This window comes from Gallus gallus, chromosome 18, assembly GCF_016699485.2.
Source record: "Gallus gallus isolate bGalGal1 chromosome 18, bGalGal1.mat.broiler.GRCg7b, whole genome shotgun sequence".
Taxonomy (NCBI): domain Eukaryota; kingdom Metazoa; phylum Chordata; class Aves; order Galliformes; family Phasianidae; genus Gallus; species Gallus gallus.
In genome coordinates this window covers 5,314,843-5,332,224 of record NC_052549.1, presented here as the reverse complement: position 1 = coordinate 5,332,224, position 17,382 = coordinate 5,314,843, and the positions used below count along the sequence as shown (strand labels likewise).

General features: G+C 50.2%; 1 protein-coding gene across 8 annotated transcripts in view; it reads left to right on the top strand.

The window, feature by feature from the left end:
- Nucleotides 1–2,995: 2,995 nt before the first annotated feature.
- UNK (unk zinc finger) overlaps nucleotides 2,996–17,382 on the top strand; it is a 38,748-nt gene continuing 24,361 nt past the window's right edge. For all 8 annotated transcript variants that reach the window (XM_040649689.2, XM_015295332.4, XM_015295336.4 and 5 more), the window contains exon 1: nucleotides 2,996–3,202. In XM_040649689.2, coding sequence (XP_040505623.1) covers nucleotides 3,105–3,202 — 98 coding nt within the window. In that variant the 5' untranslated portion in view covers nucleotides 2,996–3,104. The remainder of the gene's footprint in view (nucleotides 3,203–17,382) is intronic.

Here is a 17,382-nt window from a genome sequence, read left to right as displayed (position 1 = left end):
CCAATAGACGACGGGCGGGCGCTCTGCGCGCTGATTGGACGAAACGGGGCACGGTTTGGATCCTACCCTTTGTTGCAAAGCTCCACAATGGGAAGTCAATAGGAGCGGGGCGAGCGGCGGCGGGGTGCGGCGGGGCGGCGAGCGGCGGACTCCTGGCTCCCCGGGCCTCAGCGGGCGGTCCCCGTGTAAGGACCGCTCGGCCCCGCCGCGTGCCGGCCCGCCCCCCGGGCCCCGCCACAAAATGCCTTTCGCGGCATGCGGTGCGGAGTCTGCGAGCGGCGGGGCCGGGCCGCGCCGCAGGGAATGGCCGGGACCCCCCTCACCCCACCCGGCCGTGGGGACAGCGGGGACACGCAGGCGCCGGGCACACGCTATGGGTTGGCTCGGCCGGTGTCGGAGGAGAGAGGTGGAGGAGCTGCTTGTGTGGGCTCGCGAGGGGACTGCCCGGTTCGGCACGGTGTCAGCCCCAGCCCCATAGCGGCGCTTGCAGCAGCCGTCCTCTGGCTTTATGAATGGGAGCAGCTGTGTTGTGGGATAGGAACGCTTGCCACTGGATTTGGTTTTGAATCGGGGCGATCCTATTGATGTGTTGCCCTCCAAAAGGCACCGCTGCTCCCTGCCAGTGGAAACGTCACCCTGGGACGTGCGTGTCCTGGGGGAGAGCCTGGGAGAATGCAGATGCTGCAGCTGGGCCCCTCCGCGCTGCTGTTCTCCACCTCCCTAAAACCACATTCCCACTCACTTTGTAGGTCGTCTTCCAACTCCAAAGCTAATTACAAAGTTTTGGGAAGTAGGAAACCAGAATCCTTAGTGCCTGTTGGTTGCATCTAGGAAGACAATAGCAATTAAGTAAGAAGTTGTTGTATTTTGGGGGAGGTTGCTCCCTTGAGTTGTGCCTTACTGTGTGTTGCTACTTCATTATATTTGCAGCAGCTGCTGGGGGTGGAGGCAGGTCCTGCCCCCATGGTCAGGAAGAACAGGTCCCAAATGCCCCGCAGTTGTAGCACACAGAACATGGAGTGAACACAAACAGCCGCTCCCGAAGGTATCTGCACTCAGTGCGCAGATGCAATCAGGCAGACTTTGCATGAGGTTTTGCATCCTCCCCAAATGCCTGCATCCCTCAGGCCAATGCCTGGTGTAAGAGGCAGAGCAGATCTGTGGTGGCTCCGCACGTAGTACCGAGTGTTCTTTGCTTCTCCCCTTCCTGGCAAGCCGAGCAATGCGCTCCAACATGGTGCAATAGGATTGTCATGTGCAGCTGCTGGGGGGGACACTGCCTCACGTGCATCTCTTTGGCCCCCAACCGCTTTTGCAGGTTTTCTTTTGGTCCTTGTGAAGAAAAACATGAATTACTTCTCAGAGGCAAAAAGCAGCACAGCAATAGGATGGCCCAGGAGGTGCGTAAACAATCATTTGCATTTGACGTGGCTTGGAAAATTGAGATCAGAAATAAAGAGCTGCCCTTTAGTCTGAGTTATTCATGCTTGGGAAAAAAAGAAATCTAGAAATCTGTTGGTAACTTCATATATTTTAAATGTGATGTTTTTAGAAGCATACCATACTATTGCTGATGTGAGGGGACCAGAGCATGGTGTTTGTTACCAGAGTCGAGAGGCATTGCTCCTCTGATATTTCCTCTCCTATTTCTGTAGCAACGATTGCTTACACTTCTAATTTTAGACACTTTTGAGCTTTGTTCTCTTGGAATTAAGACTGGAGAAAAGCTGTACATCCCGATAGGTTAAACAGAGGATGAGGAAAAGGCGAATGCAGCAAAGCTGAGGAGAGAAAATGAACGCTTTGTGTTAGCAAAGATGTGTGCACAGATAGAGGTAAGTGCACCCAGGGCACACATAGCTGCATACTCTGAGCACTGTCACCTGGCAGAGTGTTGCGTGTTCCCGACTGCAAAACAGAAGAGAGCTGAAGAGGAAGCAGTGTCTGCACTGGCTTGTCAAGTAAACAGCAGCACACAATGCCTGGAGTCAGTGCTTTCCGAATCCCTGTGCTTCACCATTAGCAGCTGTTTGTCGAAGGTCTTTTTCCTGAGCTTCGTTGCCGGTGGTGTTTGTGCATTGGACATAAAGATGCGTACACAAAGGTATTAAGTGAAGTACTTCCACGTATACTCTTTCCTTGAAAAGTTGCCCAACTTGACCAGAAGCTGTGTAATTACAGTGCTCCAGTCTACTGGGGAGGGGTGGTACAAGAATATGGTGTCGGTGGCATATGGCTGAGTCCTGCAGACGCAGGGAACGAGCTGCCAACATCCCACAGTCAGTGCTACACCACTGTGAGCAGCAATTCAAAGAGCAGTTCGCCTCAGTGGCACGGACCAGGCCTGAGAGTTTATTATTAACACCACCCAACCCCTGCCAAAGGCTTTAAAAAAAAACAAAACCAAACAACAAAGGTGTTTGCCACTGAAATGTTTGGTGCCCTTTACCAGGCAACCAGAGCATGGGTGAATGAAGCCGTCCCGTGTGGTGTAAGGGATCAAAGTCCCAGCAGGGCGGCTCAGTGCTTCCTGTGGGGTGAGGTGGCTTTGTCCGGGAGGCTCCGTGTCGGGCACGGCCGGGCTGAGGTGCGTAGGCCTGAGCTGACCTGGAGTCCCGGAGGGTTTTGTGTCACCTGCCCTGAGGTAGGCCGCTAGCTGCTCCCTGGATCCTCCTCCTCACCTTCCTCCTCTTCATCTTCCTCCGCTTTCTCTTTCTCCTCATCTTCTTCCTTCTCAGCCCAGGCCCCGTCACAGGCCCGGGCCCCCGGGTAGGCCGCAGCCATGGGCCCCCACCGCCGGGGGGCGCCGTCGCGCTCCACCCCGAACTGCAACTCCCGTCGTCCCCCTCGCGACCGGAAACAGCTTCCCCCGCCGCCGCGGGGCGCCGCTGGGAGTTGTAGTCCCGACTTCCCGGAAGTCGCCGCAGGCCGCGTCCCGGGTTGGCGGAGAGCGCGCGCGCGGCCGGACTACAAGTCCCACCCCACCCCGCGCACCGGGGCGGCAATGGCGGCGGCGGCGCCTGCGCGCGGCGCCCTCCGTGCGGACCGCGCAGAGTGAATAATAAAGGTCTCGTCGGCGGGAGCGGCGGCGGCGGGCAGGAGGCATGTCCAAGGGCCCGGTGGCGAGCGGCCCTGCCGCGGCCGGGCCGGCGAACGCCGCCAGCGCGCTGCAGGCGCAGCCCGAGAAGCCGCAGCACTACACGTACGTAGCGAGAGCTCCCCCGCCGCCGCCCGCGCGCCAACACGCGCCTGACGTCAGCGTGCGGCACGCGCCGAGCCCCGCGCACCGCCTCGCGCCGCACCGGCTGCGACCGGCCCCGGGCGGCGGGGGGGGAGGGAGAAGGGGGGATCGGGCGGGGAGCGAGGGGCGGGGGGAGCGGATCCCCCTTTTCTCCCGCCCGCCGCCGCCGCCACGCCCGGCATGCACCGGGGCCCGGAGGGACGGGGGGGGGGCGGTGGCGGACGGGGGGGCCGCGTTCCCTTAGGCTGCGGCGGGCCTCGGTGGGATGCGGCCCAGCTCACGGCGTGGGGCGGGGGCTGTCACCGTGTGGGGGCTGTCAGCGAGGGGCCCGGCCCTGTAATGCGTGTTGTTGGGGGAAAACTCGGCTCTGGGAGGCAGGCCGGGGGCGTGCAGCTTGCTGGGGGTGTGTGCAGCGAGCCCGGGCTGTGCTGAGGTGTTCTGTGGGCGCTGAGAGCCCCCCCGGAGAACGTTGTGGGGCCGAGGGCTGTGCTGACCCCACTGGGGACTGTGGGGTTATGGGGAGCGGTGGCTGTGAGGGGGGCACAAAGGATGGAGGGGGCTCAGGTTGTCCCCTTGGAAGAATAAAGTTTGAGAGCGTTTGTAAACCCAGTGTGGTGAGCTGTCCTCCTTGTGCCGCCCACCTGTAGGGAAAAACAGCACGGATCCCCCCTTCCTGTTGCACGCGTCGGTGCCCCGGTGCAGAAGGATGAGGGCTGTTTCGGTGCTCCCAGTCGGTTTTCACACTGTGCTGCACTGAATGCAAACTCCGTCGGCGCAGATCTGTGTGCCTCCTGCAGGGCTGTCAGCTGCACGCCCAGCTTTGGGCTGTGCACCACTGTCAGGTCTGCCATAGAACGAGGGCGAAAATCCTGTGGTGATCCTTAGGAAGCTGCAAAGCACGGGCTGACAGGTGGCTTTATTTCTGGTGGTGGTGGTGGTGGTGGTGGTTAAAGTTTGACGGCCCTGTAGGAGTGAAGGAGGCAGAATTGCGTGGACGCGTTGGGTCCCTGGGCAGGGAAGCAGTGGTCAAGATAAAGGAGAAAGCCCAGGTGAGATATGAGAGGTGACACATAACCCGGTGACACAAAAATGAGGTGGAGAGGCTGCGGGGCCATCAGGTAGAGGGAAATGGAGACGGCAGCGTGGCTAAGCGTGGCCGTGGAAGAGAGGATGTCAAAGAGCAGGAAAGAAAGAGTGGAAGAAAGTTTAGGAAGTGGGAAGAGGAGGAGGCAGATTTGGGACCGAACAGCTGAAAAGGACAGGAGGAGGAAAACAGAGGACTGTGGAACAAAGGTGACGGTGTAATTAGCTTTATTTCCGGAGGGGAAAAAGCACTTATTTGCGGATGGATGCTAATAATAGTTCAGTGAAAACAGTTGGAGGAACACTGTAACCGTACGTGAGGGATGGGTTTGGGGAGCACCGGCAGTGAGCCGTGCTTTGGGAATTGCACAGTAGGTCACGTCGTGCTGTAAACTCCTCCTGGTAACGTATGGGAGCTGACTTGGTGGTCGCTGATGTGAAAAAGTTGTATGTTGTTGAAATGTAAATATTTCCTACCCCCCCCCCCCCCCCCCCCCCCTCCTTTTCTTCTTTAAATGTAGTTTGTTTCCATAACGTGACACGAAGGTTACGAGTTGTAAACTCAAGGAAGCTTAATTATCTGCATGCTTTGCTGTTCCCTGGGGACAGGCAATCTGGTACCGTGCATCTCTGTCTTGGGAAGTTTGCGTTGCATTTATTAGGAAGGGTTCCAATTTCTGCCTTAGTGTCAATTTCGAAGCTCTTGGTGTTCGTGTGAGATTTTTAGGTAGTTTGTATTGCAGTTCTGTATCTTGTCTGGAAACCTTTCTGCTTATTCTAGGTGTGCAACAAAATACAGCCTGCACAGAGTAGAATTACTGATGATATCCCACCCCCTTTGGTGCTGTTTGCTCGCAGGAGAGGAACCTAAAAACCCCCCTTTGATTATGTCCTTGCTGGCTGTTGCAGGGTGTAGCTGGATGCTCCTGGAGACGTTCTGGTTCCACGCTTCCCTATTGAATTATGAATGCTGTGTTTCACACCTGAGGATCTGGTATTCCGTTTGTGGAATCCAAGTGAGCAGCTCAGCAGCTGCTGTTACACTCATAAAGGGTTATTGGATCACAGGTCTGTGTGGGGCTGTTCCCTGTGATCCCACGGCTGCTGGAGCAGGATGAGCTCTGTGGATGCCAATGGGTGCAGAGCGTGGCTCACTGCTCAGCTAGCTTTGATCTGTGGGAGATGCACCGTGCAGCTTAGCAGGTAGTGTGTCCTGGGAAGTGGCTTTGCCTTGCGGATGCTCCATCAGACCTCAGCTGCTTATTGACTCGGTGCCATTCTGAGCTCTGGCTGGCATGGTTGTTGCTGCGTGCATCCCCGTCTTTAATGTGTTATCTACAGATGTGAATAGAGGCCGAGTTCAAAGAAACTGAAAGCGAACCATCAGTGCTGTAAGTGCTGGGCGCTGCTGTATCGCTTGGTTTTGGCACACTGTGTCCGTTTGGCTGTCACTGTTTGTCATTGGTTTTCAGTCAGAGCGAACTCGTTAATTGTGAATTATAAAGGCTGCTCGGGTGTTTATTGATCACACAGAACTTAGATAAGTGCAAGCAGAACAGTGCTTTGTTTGCTGTGCATTCACCTGCAAGTCAGACAGCTTAATAGCTCTGCAGGACAGGAGATGTTCAGGTGACGACAAATTAACCCATTCACTTTGAACAAAGCCAAACAGAAGTGCATTCCTTCTGGTCTGTTAAAAATGCAAACATTCAAAAGCGGCATTGAAAATATTCTGTGTTAGGTTATAAACTGCTTGGGCACGTTGGGCAGCCCTACTCATGGTAATTCTCTTGAGTGTGCAGGTCTTAAATCCGAGCTGCTGTCCTGTGAGCAAACACAGAGCTTCCCTATCCCTGCAGGCTGTGCCTTCACTCGAGGGCTGGGCCTGAGAGTGCATCCCATCCTTCTCCGTGCAGCAGCAGATAAGCTCTGTGGCTTTGCAGCATAAAAAGCAAAGCCTTGTCTTCTACAGGAGGGGAAGGAGCTGTGGGAAATTCCTGAAGGATGAATGCCCCGTGGACTGCATCCACACGGTGTGCTGTGCCCTGATGGTAGGGGCTGCTGGGCTGCACTCACCGGGGCTTTATCTTGCAATCTTTTTATAGCAGCCACACGGAAGCAAAAGGAGCAGTGCACTCCAGCTTTAAGTGGTGGTGAAAATAAGGCTGTTGGAATGCTGTAGTTCTAACTCAAATTAACTTTGTATCCAAGGCGTTCCTGTATCTGCCTGTTGGAGTAGCGCCTTGTCTAGTGGATCGCAGCCTTAAGCAGCAACTCAGATTACAGCAGTGACAGAAATGCAAAGCGAAGAAGAAATAAGAGCAACAAGATCACAGGTGGATTTGCTTCCACCGAAGAGCTTGCAAGCAGAGCCTTACCTATCTCAAAACCATACATATAAATTCCTATTCAAAAACAACAACACACGAACACACCTCAAAGCATTCATAGTAGCAGAGAGCAATCCTTATCTTCCTATCAGCGGACAGTGTTCTATCACTATCAGGGCAGCACAGCGGGGCTCATCTCAGCTGTGCAGACTGTCTGCCTGTGGAAATAAAACCAAAACCCAGGTGTGAAGTGAGCACGTTTTGTCAGTCAGTGCTTTTCTGTACGTGGTTTGCTCTTCTAGGACCCTTAGCACTTGTTGTACTGAGAGATGTGCGCTGTTAAATGGTGCTTTGATGTGCCTGGGCTGGGTGGTGTTTGCAATGTAGTGAGGAGGTTAAGTCCTAGGAAATTGTTTAAGAAGCCTGTGGGCTTCTTAACCTAGCAAAACTGAAATAACACAGTGTTGCTCTCATTGCTCTGCTTTTCCTTGGATGAATAAAGTGATATGGACTTATGCGAGAATAGGATCTAGCTGTTGTTTAAAAAAGCTGAGTAAATGCATTGTTAGGCTTCAGAGCTGGTGGTACCCTTTGGAGACGGGAGAGCACAGAGTGAGTTTCTAAACTCAGAGTGAGTGAGCATCTAAACCAGGGATTTCCTATTGGCCTGCTGCACTGCTACCTGCGAGCATTGGTGCACCTATCGGGCGAGCACAGACTGCTGCTGATGAGGTCTCTGAAGTTCCCTGAACAGAAGTCCACCACAAACTGTTATTAGGAAGTGCAAATAGTAACAGGAAGTTGGAAACGTAAAGCACTGGAGCATTAACAGGAAGGGCTGCATTCACAGTGTGTGCTTGCTATTGAGTGCATGCACTGGAGCAGCCTGCAACATGAAAGTCTGCATTCTGGGGTTCTGAAAGCTGGTGGCTTTCCGTGCAGCTGTGCTGTGTGTTGCTGTTTAATGCATGTGTGGCTGCTGGAGGGTATTTCTGCATTGTCTCCAGGAAGGACTGGGGCTTGCTGCACTGAGTGATGGGGTAGTTTTGGTGATCAGCATTGCCAGGGAATCACGCCTTGTGTTAATGCTTGCACGTGGCTTTATTCTAAGGGGAGCTGTCAGTCTCCAGTGATTCAGTTCCTTTAGACCCACCAGAATGAGGCTTCTGATTTCCTACGAGGTGCTGGAACGTGCAGCCACCTTCTGGCAGAGGTTCTGTCCAACTTCTCATCTCTTACTAAGAGCCAGAGATGCTGAGTTGAATACAGCCATTAGGACACCAGCAGAAGGGGAACTTGCACTGAGTTGGTTGTCAGCTTGCTGTCTGTTGGTCAGCCCTGCAAATGGATCTTTGTAGAGATCACTATTTTATTAGGAGTGGTTGCACCACTGATTACAGTTAAGGAATTGTTTGAATCCCTTTTTATCATTGCATGCCTAGAATTTCTTTTTAGATTAAGAAATGCGTATTGAAAGGAAAATAGTTTCTTGAATCAACACCTGATGAGTATCTGCAAAAGTCTGAATTGAAGTCGATATTGTTTTACTTGTTAATCTTCATCTTCCACATGTCACCACAGTTAATAAAGAAGCACTCAGCGCACACCCAGTATGCTCAGAGGCAGCTTTTCTCCTCTTTGTTTCAATCAACTGGGAGCTTTTATTAATAGCACTTTAATGTTACCATCATAACAGGAATAAAAGCAGCAGATGCCTCGGGGCAACCGTGCAGCTCTGCTGCAACAAAAAGAGTTTGCACGTTTAAAATATCTCGAGTGCTACCAGATTAGTTGGGATATGGATTAGTCACTCTGCAGAGCTGTGGCATAGCCTGGGGTTTGGCTGCTGTTCCCTGCTGTGCTGCTGTACATCTCAGTGCTGCTGCTGTACCTGGTCTGAGAGCAGGCTGGTGTGGCAGTGCTCTTTTGGACCTGCGTCTGCGTGCAGCTCTTGTGCAGCTTGGAAAGAGTCTGTTGGGCTGCAGCAGGCGTGACTGAAGTATGATGTGCTGAACGGGGAGGGAAATCAATGGGATGGCATCGATTCTTTAGGATTGGCCAACAAGAGCTGGCTGTTACCTTTGTGCTGGCACGTGTGTTAGGGGATGCGGGTCCGTGCCTGCTGGATAATCACCGTGTGTTGTTTCAAACTCAAAACAGAAAGTGGCTGTTCACAAACATAAAGCTTTCCGGAGAGCTTCGCTGCACATCTGGTTGGCACTTCATCTGGAGAGAAGCAGATCCCATTTTGTGTTCGGATGTAGGCTGCTCTGGGTAGGGCATCGTTCCCCGCGGACCTTTGGTTTTATGTTTCTGGTTCAGAATGCATTCGGATCTTCCAACAGCCGATGCACCGTCTGAAGGCTGGTGTGAGGATGGGGCTGCAGTTGATCTGTGAGCTGCTTGTTAAATCACAAAGGCTCTTGGCACATCCAGGAGAGGGAGGGCTACCATGTTTATTTCTTGTGAGGCGAGATGTTGAGGGATAGCCTGAAAAAGGCTCATAAAAGGATCTGCCACGGAAAGCCTGAGCTATGCAATGGCATGTAAGGAAATAAAGCCTTTTTACAGATTTTTTTGCCTTTGCAGATTCTTGCATGCAGGATGTTTTGTTTCAGGGAGCTCGCAGGCTGAGTAACAGCACTTTTGGAGCAGCCCAGCCCTGTTCCCAGCCTCCGCAAGTGTTTCTGCAGTTGCAAACTCTGGCTGGGCTTTGTTAGTGATTGAATGAATGGTGAGAGAAGTACCACATGAAAGGACTTGACTGGAAGCTGTTATTCTAATTTTTACAGCATAGGACGTCCACATACTGTTCAGATCTTAGCTCTTTTTAGTCTAATCCAGCAAACTTGATGAATATTAACTCCATATGAACCCCGTGTCTCAGTGGGCGTTCTCCATGTTTGGGATAGGCTGCAAGCTCCAAAGCCCACGGATGGATGTGTTTGCTGGGTAATTAGCAGTAAAATACTTGCTCGTATTTGAGATGTGTTTTAGTGAGAATTAAAGCAGGTGTAGACCTCTAACAGCATATATCTGCTCATCTTCAACACGTTTGAGGTTTCTTGGCTGAAATAGCTGCGCTCAACCCACGTTTAGTTGAAAAGCACGTAGCATCATACAGTATCTCAGGTTGGAAACGGCCCATGAGGATCACTGAGTCCAATTCTTATGATCTTCAGCGCTTAAACAGGTGCTGTTTGGAAGGAATGGTGTGCAGGTAAGTAGGGTGCAGAGCAGAAGCCAACCCACAGAGCAGGGAGGGTTGTTTGAGTTGGGGGCGAGCTGTGCTTGGAAACAGAAGCTTCCTTTAGGCACAGCTGTGTTGTTTCCATAAACTAACAGTGTCAAGTTGGAAATAGGACGTTTAAACTGGGGGGAATTTGGATGCGTTTTCAAAACATTGCATGAGTTATCTGAAGGCTTTGTTCGTGCTGAGGTCTTCTCACATAATACACGTTGATGGCCAACTGGTTTGGAGATCAAACTCCATGAAATGTAAATGTCAGCTTCATGTTGAGTTCTGGATCCTGCTGATTGGCCAGGCTGGATGTGGCTCTGGGCAGCCTGGTCTGCTGGTTGGCACCCCTACACATAGCAGGGGGTTGGAACTGGATGGTCATTGTGGTCCTTTTTAACCCAGGCCATTCTATGATTCTGTGAATGGCTTTGAAGGGAATGTGTCTGAAACGCACTGTGATCAGATGTTGAAATGGCTTTTATTGTTACGGATTGGACGTACAGCTTCCATGGTCTGCTGGTACAACAGGCTTCTGGCTTTTAAAGAGAGCACAGGCCAAAAAATAACTCCAGTTATTGCAGGTTTGAATGGCACAACTCCACGTAGCCGTGCCTGAGGGGCACGCAGCTCCAGGGAGGCACAACAAGCATCTCTGTCCCTCAGCCTCGCAGGCTGGGATACGACTGTAACCCAGCAAAGCTTGCATCTTGCCTGCTGGCACATGGGATGTGATCGATGAGCGCTCATTTGTATTGAGCTAACTCAGAACTGAAAACCTCAACCTGCTTTTATCGTCAAGACAGAGCGTTGGTGAGCTGCCCTCACTGCAGCGCAGTAGCCCTCTCAAAAAGAAGCCATTTTTGGCTGTAATTCTGGAAACCGAACCATGTTTTGCCTGAAACTGGTACAGGGCTGTCATCCTGCAATGCCTTGGCACCATGCTGTAGGGTCTCTTTGTTTTTTGTTGCTTTCTATGTATGGACAAGAAACAACTGCTGGATGTTTTTCTTCTCATTGTAGATTTTCATGCAAATTTCTGGCAGTTGCCAGGGTTTTATTTTTAGAATGCACGTGGTTATTTTTAGCAGTCAATTAAAGTTCTCATCTATAAAGTGATGGTGCTATATCATTCTTTCCTTGCAGTTTAACTGAATTACTTGCATTGTTTTCCACTCCGTAGTATGCTCTGAAATCCAAACACGGAGTTGCAGTAGTGATCGTGTTACACTTCAATATGACTGTTGTATGTTTTTGTTGCTTTTCTATCTTTAGTTTTCTGTAATCTGGCAGTTTGTGCTTTACCTTCTGTGACACGTGCTGTTCTTTAGCATCTATTCTAGGAGGAAGTTTCTCACTCAGGGTGGTGACGCACTGAACAGGCTGCCCAAGGAGGCTGTGGATGCCCCATCCCTGCAGGCAATCAAGGCCAGGCTGGATGTGGCTCTGGGCAGCCTGGGCTGCTGGTTGGCGACCCTGCACATAGCAGGGGGTTGGAACGGGATGAGCACTGTGGTCCTTTGCAACCCAGGCCATTCTGTGATCCTATGATGATCCAATCAGGTGTCTAGGAAAAGGAAAGCTTGAGTGCTGCCTACCTATTCCTGCAGCAGAACTGGGGGAGCCAACACCCACAGTGTGAGCTATGGATGTACACACAGTCGTCGGTTGGTCATGAAGGTGCACAGTGAGTTATATATATGAACTCTTGAAATCAAAAAAGCCCAAACACCTCCACAACAAAACAAGCCCGACTTCATGCATCTGTGATAAGTCTCTCCAACTTTCACTTTCTTTATTTGCCCTTAGACTGACATTATTGTCAAGCTCTAATGGAGAAGGGGAAATCTAACAGCTTTCAAGTCACACAGTGCTGTCTGCTGCGTGACCTTTTTCCAGTTGATGGTTCAATTTATTTAGGTGATAAAGAAAACACTGGGGCATGTGAAGTCTGTCTTCTTGACAGATGTGAGCCTACTGAAACTGTCCTCATCCTTTTCTCCTTCCCCCCGTTCACAGTCAGCCCTTAGTTTTCAGAAAGAGGTCCATATATTTTTCTTTGAGGTTTAAGTGTTTTCTAATCTTCTCAAGGCTTACAAAAGTGCACCTGGCTGTCAGCGTGCAAAGGCAAATAGGGCAGCAGTTGTTGGGATGTACTGCAGAGGAAATGTCTGTGCTTTGTGTCAAGTGATGCACAGCAAAAATCCCTCGTGATACGGAGTGTGGGGTTGCAGAATAACAACATTGCATGGGTATTTTTGTCTAATGGGTGATATCATGGGACCGTATCAGAGCTGTGGAGAGCCACAGTGAGTGATAAAGGCTGTTGGTAATGCTTGGTCAGGAAACTTTTCCTGAAATCACGATGAAATTGTTCAAGCTTGCTGCCAAGAATGTTTGTTGTTGTTTGATGCTTAGCAGTGATCAGTGCAACGCTCTGTTTCTGCAGTAGGTTACATCTGGTAGTAAGGTGCTGGGGCCCTGTGGTGGCTGGGAGCAGAAGCCCAGGGCTGACAGCTTGCTGACCTCCTTGGCATGCTGAGAAATTCCATAAAGGCAGAGCCCTGAGTCACCCTGCTGGTCTGCCAGGAGATGTGTAGGGGTGCTACAGGGAATTGCAAGTGCAAAGAAATTGAATGGCTGTTGCACAATGGCTATTCTTGTCCAGGAATACCTTCTTTGCCCTGAGCGCAGAAGCTCCCGAGCAATGTCAGAGCTGTATATCATATCATTTTTCCTCTATCAATAAGGATATGTTAAACAAAAGGTGCATTAGTAAGGTTTTTATTGAGTACACTGTTGGAATAAGTAGATTCTGTCATGCACCAGTGGCTCATTTCAATTGGAATACCACAGTTCAGTAAAGGAAAATAATTGAGTCGTGGGTTTCTTACTTAAAGTGTGTTAGATATCATCTTTTGTAATAAAATTTTATGAGGGTGAAATGAATTTAGAGAGCTGATTAAATAGGGACAGCTCTTTTCCTTTCCCTCTTGTGTCGGGTTGGCTCTTGGAGCTTCAAAACAGCAGTTTGGAAAATGTTTTCAATAGATAAGCCTTATTGAATTAGAAACATCTATATCTGCTGTGAGTTATTTTCACCCGAGTTTTGCCATGCTGCCTGCTTTGTCAGCCTGTCTGTTGGGTAAGCATGCTGGGTTCACTTCAGATAATTTTATCAGCGTTAGCACAAACTGCTCATTTAAACTTTTGAAGCAAAACCGGTAACGTTTCTTTTTTTTTTTCCCCTCCCTTTCCTATGCTGAATTAGGAAAACTTCCTGCTGGGTGTCAATGGGAGCCCCAGCGAAGAGCAGTGACCGCTGTGATTCAGGCAGGGAGGTACCCAGCAAGGTTGGCTGTCTGCATGTGCAGTGAGCTGGGACCACCCGAGGCTTTACACTGGGGTCTGTGGCACAGCCTCGTGCAATCCTGGCTGGTAGAGCGGGATGTGATTGGTGTGAAAGTGCCAGCAAGGAGTCCACGGTGTTCCCATGTGCTTTGATGCCAATAAAATTGGATTTTTGCTGTTACAACCCTCTGTTAGGAGAAGCAGAGAGGCAGGACTGGAATAAATGCGAATGGCATGTGAGCGTTTTCTTCCTCATCTCTGAAATCTTATCAGGAAGTTTAATGTTTATTTAAAAAAAAATAAAAAAATAAAAACCAGTGCTCTATTTGCAGACTTCTTGGCCAGATTTAACTCTGCAGGGCTTTTTTGGAAAGACCAGTGCTGTTAATCCATTATATATAACTCATTCAGTGCTACCCATGCCAGCAATAAAGTGGAAGCATGCATGCCAGGCTGGACTTCCCAGAAGCATCCAGACCTGGGCTGATCTGTGAGTGTGCCCTGTGCTGAGTCCTGGGGTGGTTTCTCATTGCAGGGATGGAACCCCATGGCCACGAGGCACTGCTTCCAGCTCCAAGCTGCTGTGCTCTTAGAAAGCTGTCCCTAGCTCTGGGCTCACACCAAAATAAGCAGCACTGGAACCAGTTGCTATTAAGGGTGTGTTAGTGCTGTGTCATGGATGTAAACACGGACCCATGAACACGCCAAACCTAGATGATACCAGAGCTCAATCTTGCACTTACCCTACTTTTACAGGCACTGTCTTAGTCTGGATTAGCCAAACAATTATCTAATGGTCGTCTCGGTGGTGTCATCCTGCTGCAGAGGGCTTAGATCCAATTGATTAGCCTCAGTGCTCCCTTGGATCCCCACGTGAGTTCTGGCAGGGAGGGAATTGACAGTGCAGAGTAAGGAGGGCTGCAAAGGTGAGGAGCTAGCATTGAAAGGTTGCAAAGAGGACAGTGTTATTGTTATGGGAAGAACAGAGATTTGGAACAGTCATTTTTTCTTCTTTCTTTTCCTCCCCAGCCTTCCTGATCCCTCTGCTATAAAGCAGAGATTTCTCCCTTGGTGTCATTGTGACTCTTTCCAGTGATTTCAGGGAGCTCTGGGTAAGGCTTTTAACAAAGAATCTACAGCTCAGCTGTCTCCAGGCATTTCCAATGCATTTCCCTGAATTGAGCTCCCACCAATGCATGCCTGCCTGACTTCAGGAAGTTTGGCAGAAGGTTTGCAGCCCTGGCTGCAGGTAGCTCTGTGCTGAGCTGCCTGGGCATGCCGGGCTGCAGGCGCAGCCAAACAGCAAAGCTGCAGCACTGAGCGAGCAGCGACTGTGAGCAGGGCAAGGCTGCAATCACTGAGGTTTGAAAGCGAAGCTGCTCGGTTGGAGTTTCTTCATGCTTTCCTCTTTTTAGTTTTAAAGTTGTTTGGTGATGCTTGGAAGTGTGTATCAATTGTATTTTTCAGCTTCCTCTTGCTCTTCTTTGTCCCTATGGCTCCCAGAGCAGCTTGGTCCATGCATGCAGAGGGGAGCAGCCTGCAGTGCTGGCTGCAGACACGAGCACTTGCTGTGCTGCCCGGGGAGCAGAGCTGTGCTGGCAGTGGTGAGCAGTTGGCGGTTCCCCCACAGCGTAAATTACAGGGAGTAATTACTGCTCTTTCCCACTTCCCACCCCAGAGGAAGTGGGATGATCTTTTATCCTCCCTAATACTTTGCCCCTCCTTCAGCCTCTGGGAGTTCTCAAAGTTGGTTTAATAACCTCTCCTCCGGTCTTCCTAGTGAAATAAGTCTTGGTTTCCAGTGGCGTCCATCCTGCTCAGCTGCGTGCTCCTTTCAGCCTGGTGACTTTGCTGTGTGTTCTCCTGGCCAGCTGTGGCTTATTTGTTTAGAACTGCGTTTGTCTTTGTTGAGTAGGAATCCGAAATGATAAGGGCTCCTCCAGGAACGTGGGTGTTGCTGTTGACATAACGTGATATCAGAAGATCAAGCTGTGTGCTTGCCACTTCAAAACCAGAGCTTGGAAATGCTCCATCCGTACACACACAAGTGGAAGTGCTCCTGAAGTGACTCGCAGAGCACTGATGAGTCTTGTGTCTTCTTAACATAAGCATAGGAGTAACTCCTGTATGAAACAAGGGTAGGAACGTCTGCCCCTCCTGTATGGTAGTGAGACCTTTAGAGAGAGGTTGGGAAATGCAAGCTGCATTTGCTAGACTTCCCCTTCCTGCAAAGACACAGCAAGGGGCTGACGTGCTGTGAAATACACGCTGCTTCTCTACCTGTTTGAAGGCTTGTTCAGACATTCCTTTTCTCAGCTCTATTGGGAAAATACCTGCAAGGACCACGGGCACCAGGAGGAGGAGGATCTGTGTGTTTCTGTTTGGAGCCTTTGCAGAAAGACCACTGAAATATTAATAGCGTTCAGCTCTGCGAGCCGTCGGTCGTGCAGGCTGTGTATCCGTTCTCTGTTCCCAAAGCACGTGGGTCGGATATCTTTCATATGTTTTAATACAAAGTGGCTGGTTGAGTGGCCCGTGCTCTCCCAAAGGAGCCAAAACTCACTTCATCAATCAAGAGAACGCAGGGCTGTGAGGCAATTCACCATTCAGGCCATTGTGGAGGAGGGTAATTTGAAACGTTATAGTGGGTCGAGAAAAGGGAAAGCTGAAGCAGTGATTGAAAGGCTTGAAATGTCTGAGTTAATGTGGCAGCGCTGGTTTTCCTCTGCTGGGCTCCATGGTGGGTGATGGGGTGCTGGGGGGGGGTTTGGCAGCACCTGTTGGCAGGCCTTGCTTTGAAATTGAGAGAGATCATTTATTTAATAGACAACGTTAAAGAATGAGTTTCTGATGGAGCAAGTTAGGTGTTAAACACTTCTCAGGTGAGCCATTTACTTATGTAATTATCTCTCATTTACATTATAATAAATGTTTCTCCAGGGAGTTTAGCCAATCATGAAATGCAATTAATTTTCAAATGCTCTTCAGCAACAATTGATGCTCCAGGGACCCAAATCCCTCATCAGTGTGTGTGTTTTTAACCTCACCAGCTAAAGGGAAGCTGTTTCAGCTTGGCTGATCGTGCAGTTTTGGTGTTTCTTTTAAGGCTTTTCTGTTTCTTCCTTTCGTGTTTTGGTTTTTAAGTGTGTTTCATAAAAGCCTATCTCTTGCTATAAAGGACTGGGGTGGTGGGCTTGATGCTTTGTACCCGGGTTGTTTGGGTCTGACATCTCCCCCTTGGTTTCCAGAGAACCAAAGACAGCCAGGAGTTGGACTCGGTGATCCATGTGGGTCCCTTCCAACTTGGGATGTTCTATGAACCTCATCTCTCCAAGGCGTGTGTGGAGATGTGTGGGTGGAAGGGAGTGAATGGTGACCTGGCAGTGTCTCTGCAGAGCAGTCTGGGATCATACTGCTGAAATTTCATTGAATCATCAGAGAATCACAGAACGGTGGGGTTGGAAGGGTCCACTGCCTTGGGCTGGGTGCCCAGGGCCCATCCATGGCCTCGGGCACCTCCAGGGATGGAGCACCCACAGGTCTGGGCAGTGCCAGGGCCTCACTGTCCTTTGGGTAGAGAATTTCTTCCTCACACCTCATCTGAATCTCCCTCTGTTAGTTTAAATCCATTCCCCCTTCTCCTATCACTATCTACCCGTAACATTTCTAACCTAAATGTTCTTACAAGTCGTAGTGCACGGATAAGACAAAATAATGTGTAGAATTCCACCTTCTAGACCTGTACTTGGCCCAAGAGCTTGGAAAGCTTTCCAGGCATGAATTAATTGTATTACAACGTTCACTTTTTAAATGAATTATGCCCATAGTGTGGACCTCCATTTGAACAGAGTTGGCTTTTTGAAAGCAGAAAGGAGCCCAGCAGTGTTGTTAGCCCTCGAAAGGAGGGAATGCTGGCAAAACCCACTGTAGGAACGCCTCTGCCACTGATATTCTCTCCTCAAGGCAAACAAATAAAATCACTTTTGTTGGATGTGTGCATTTTCCTGAGGCTATCCTGTCAGCCAGGGGTAAGGAAGGGATGCTTTATTTATGGATGTTGCTTCCTGAATAAGTCTAGTATGCTGTCATCTGTAAATACATCTTCAGGCGTACTGCCATTTGTTTAGAGCCATGAGAGG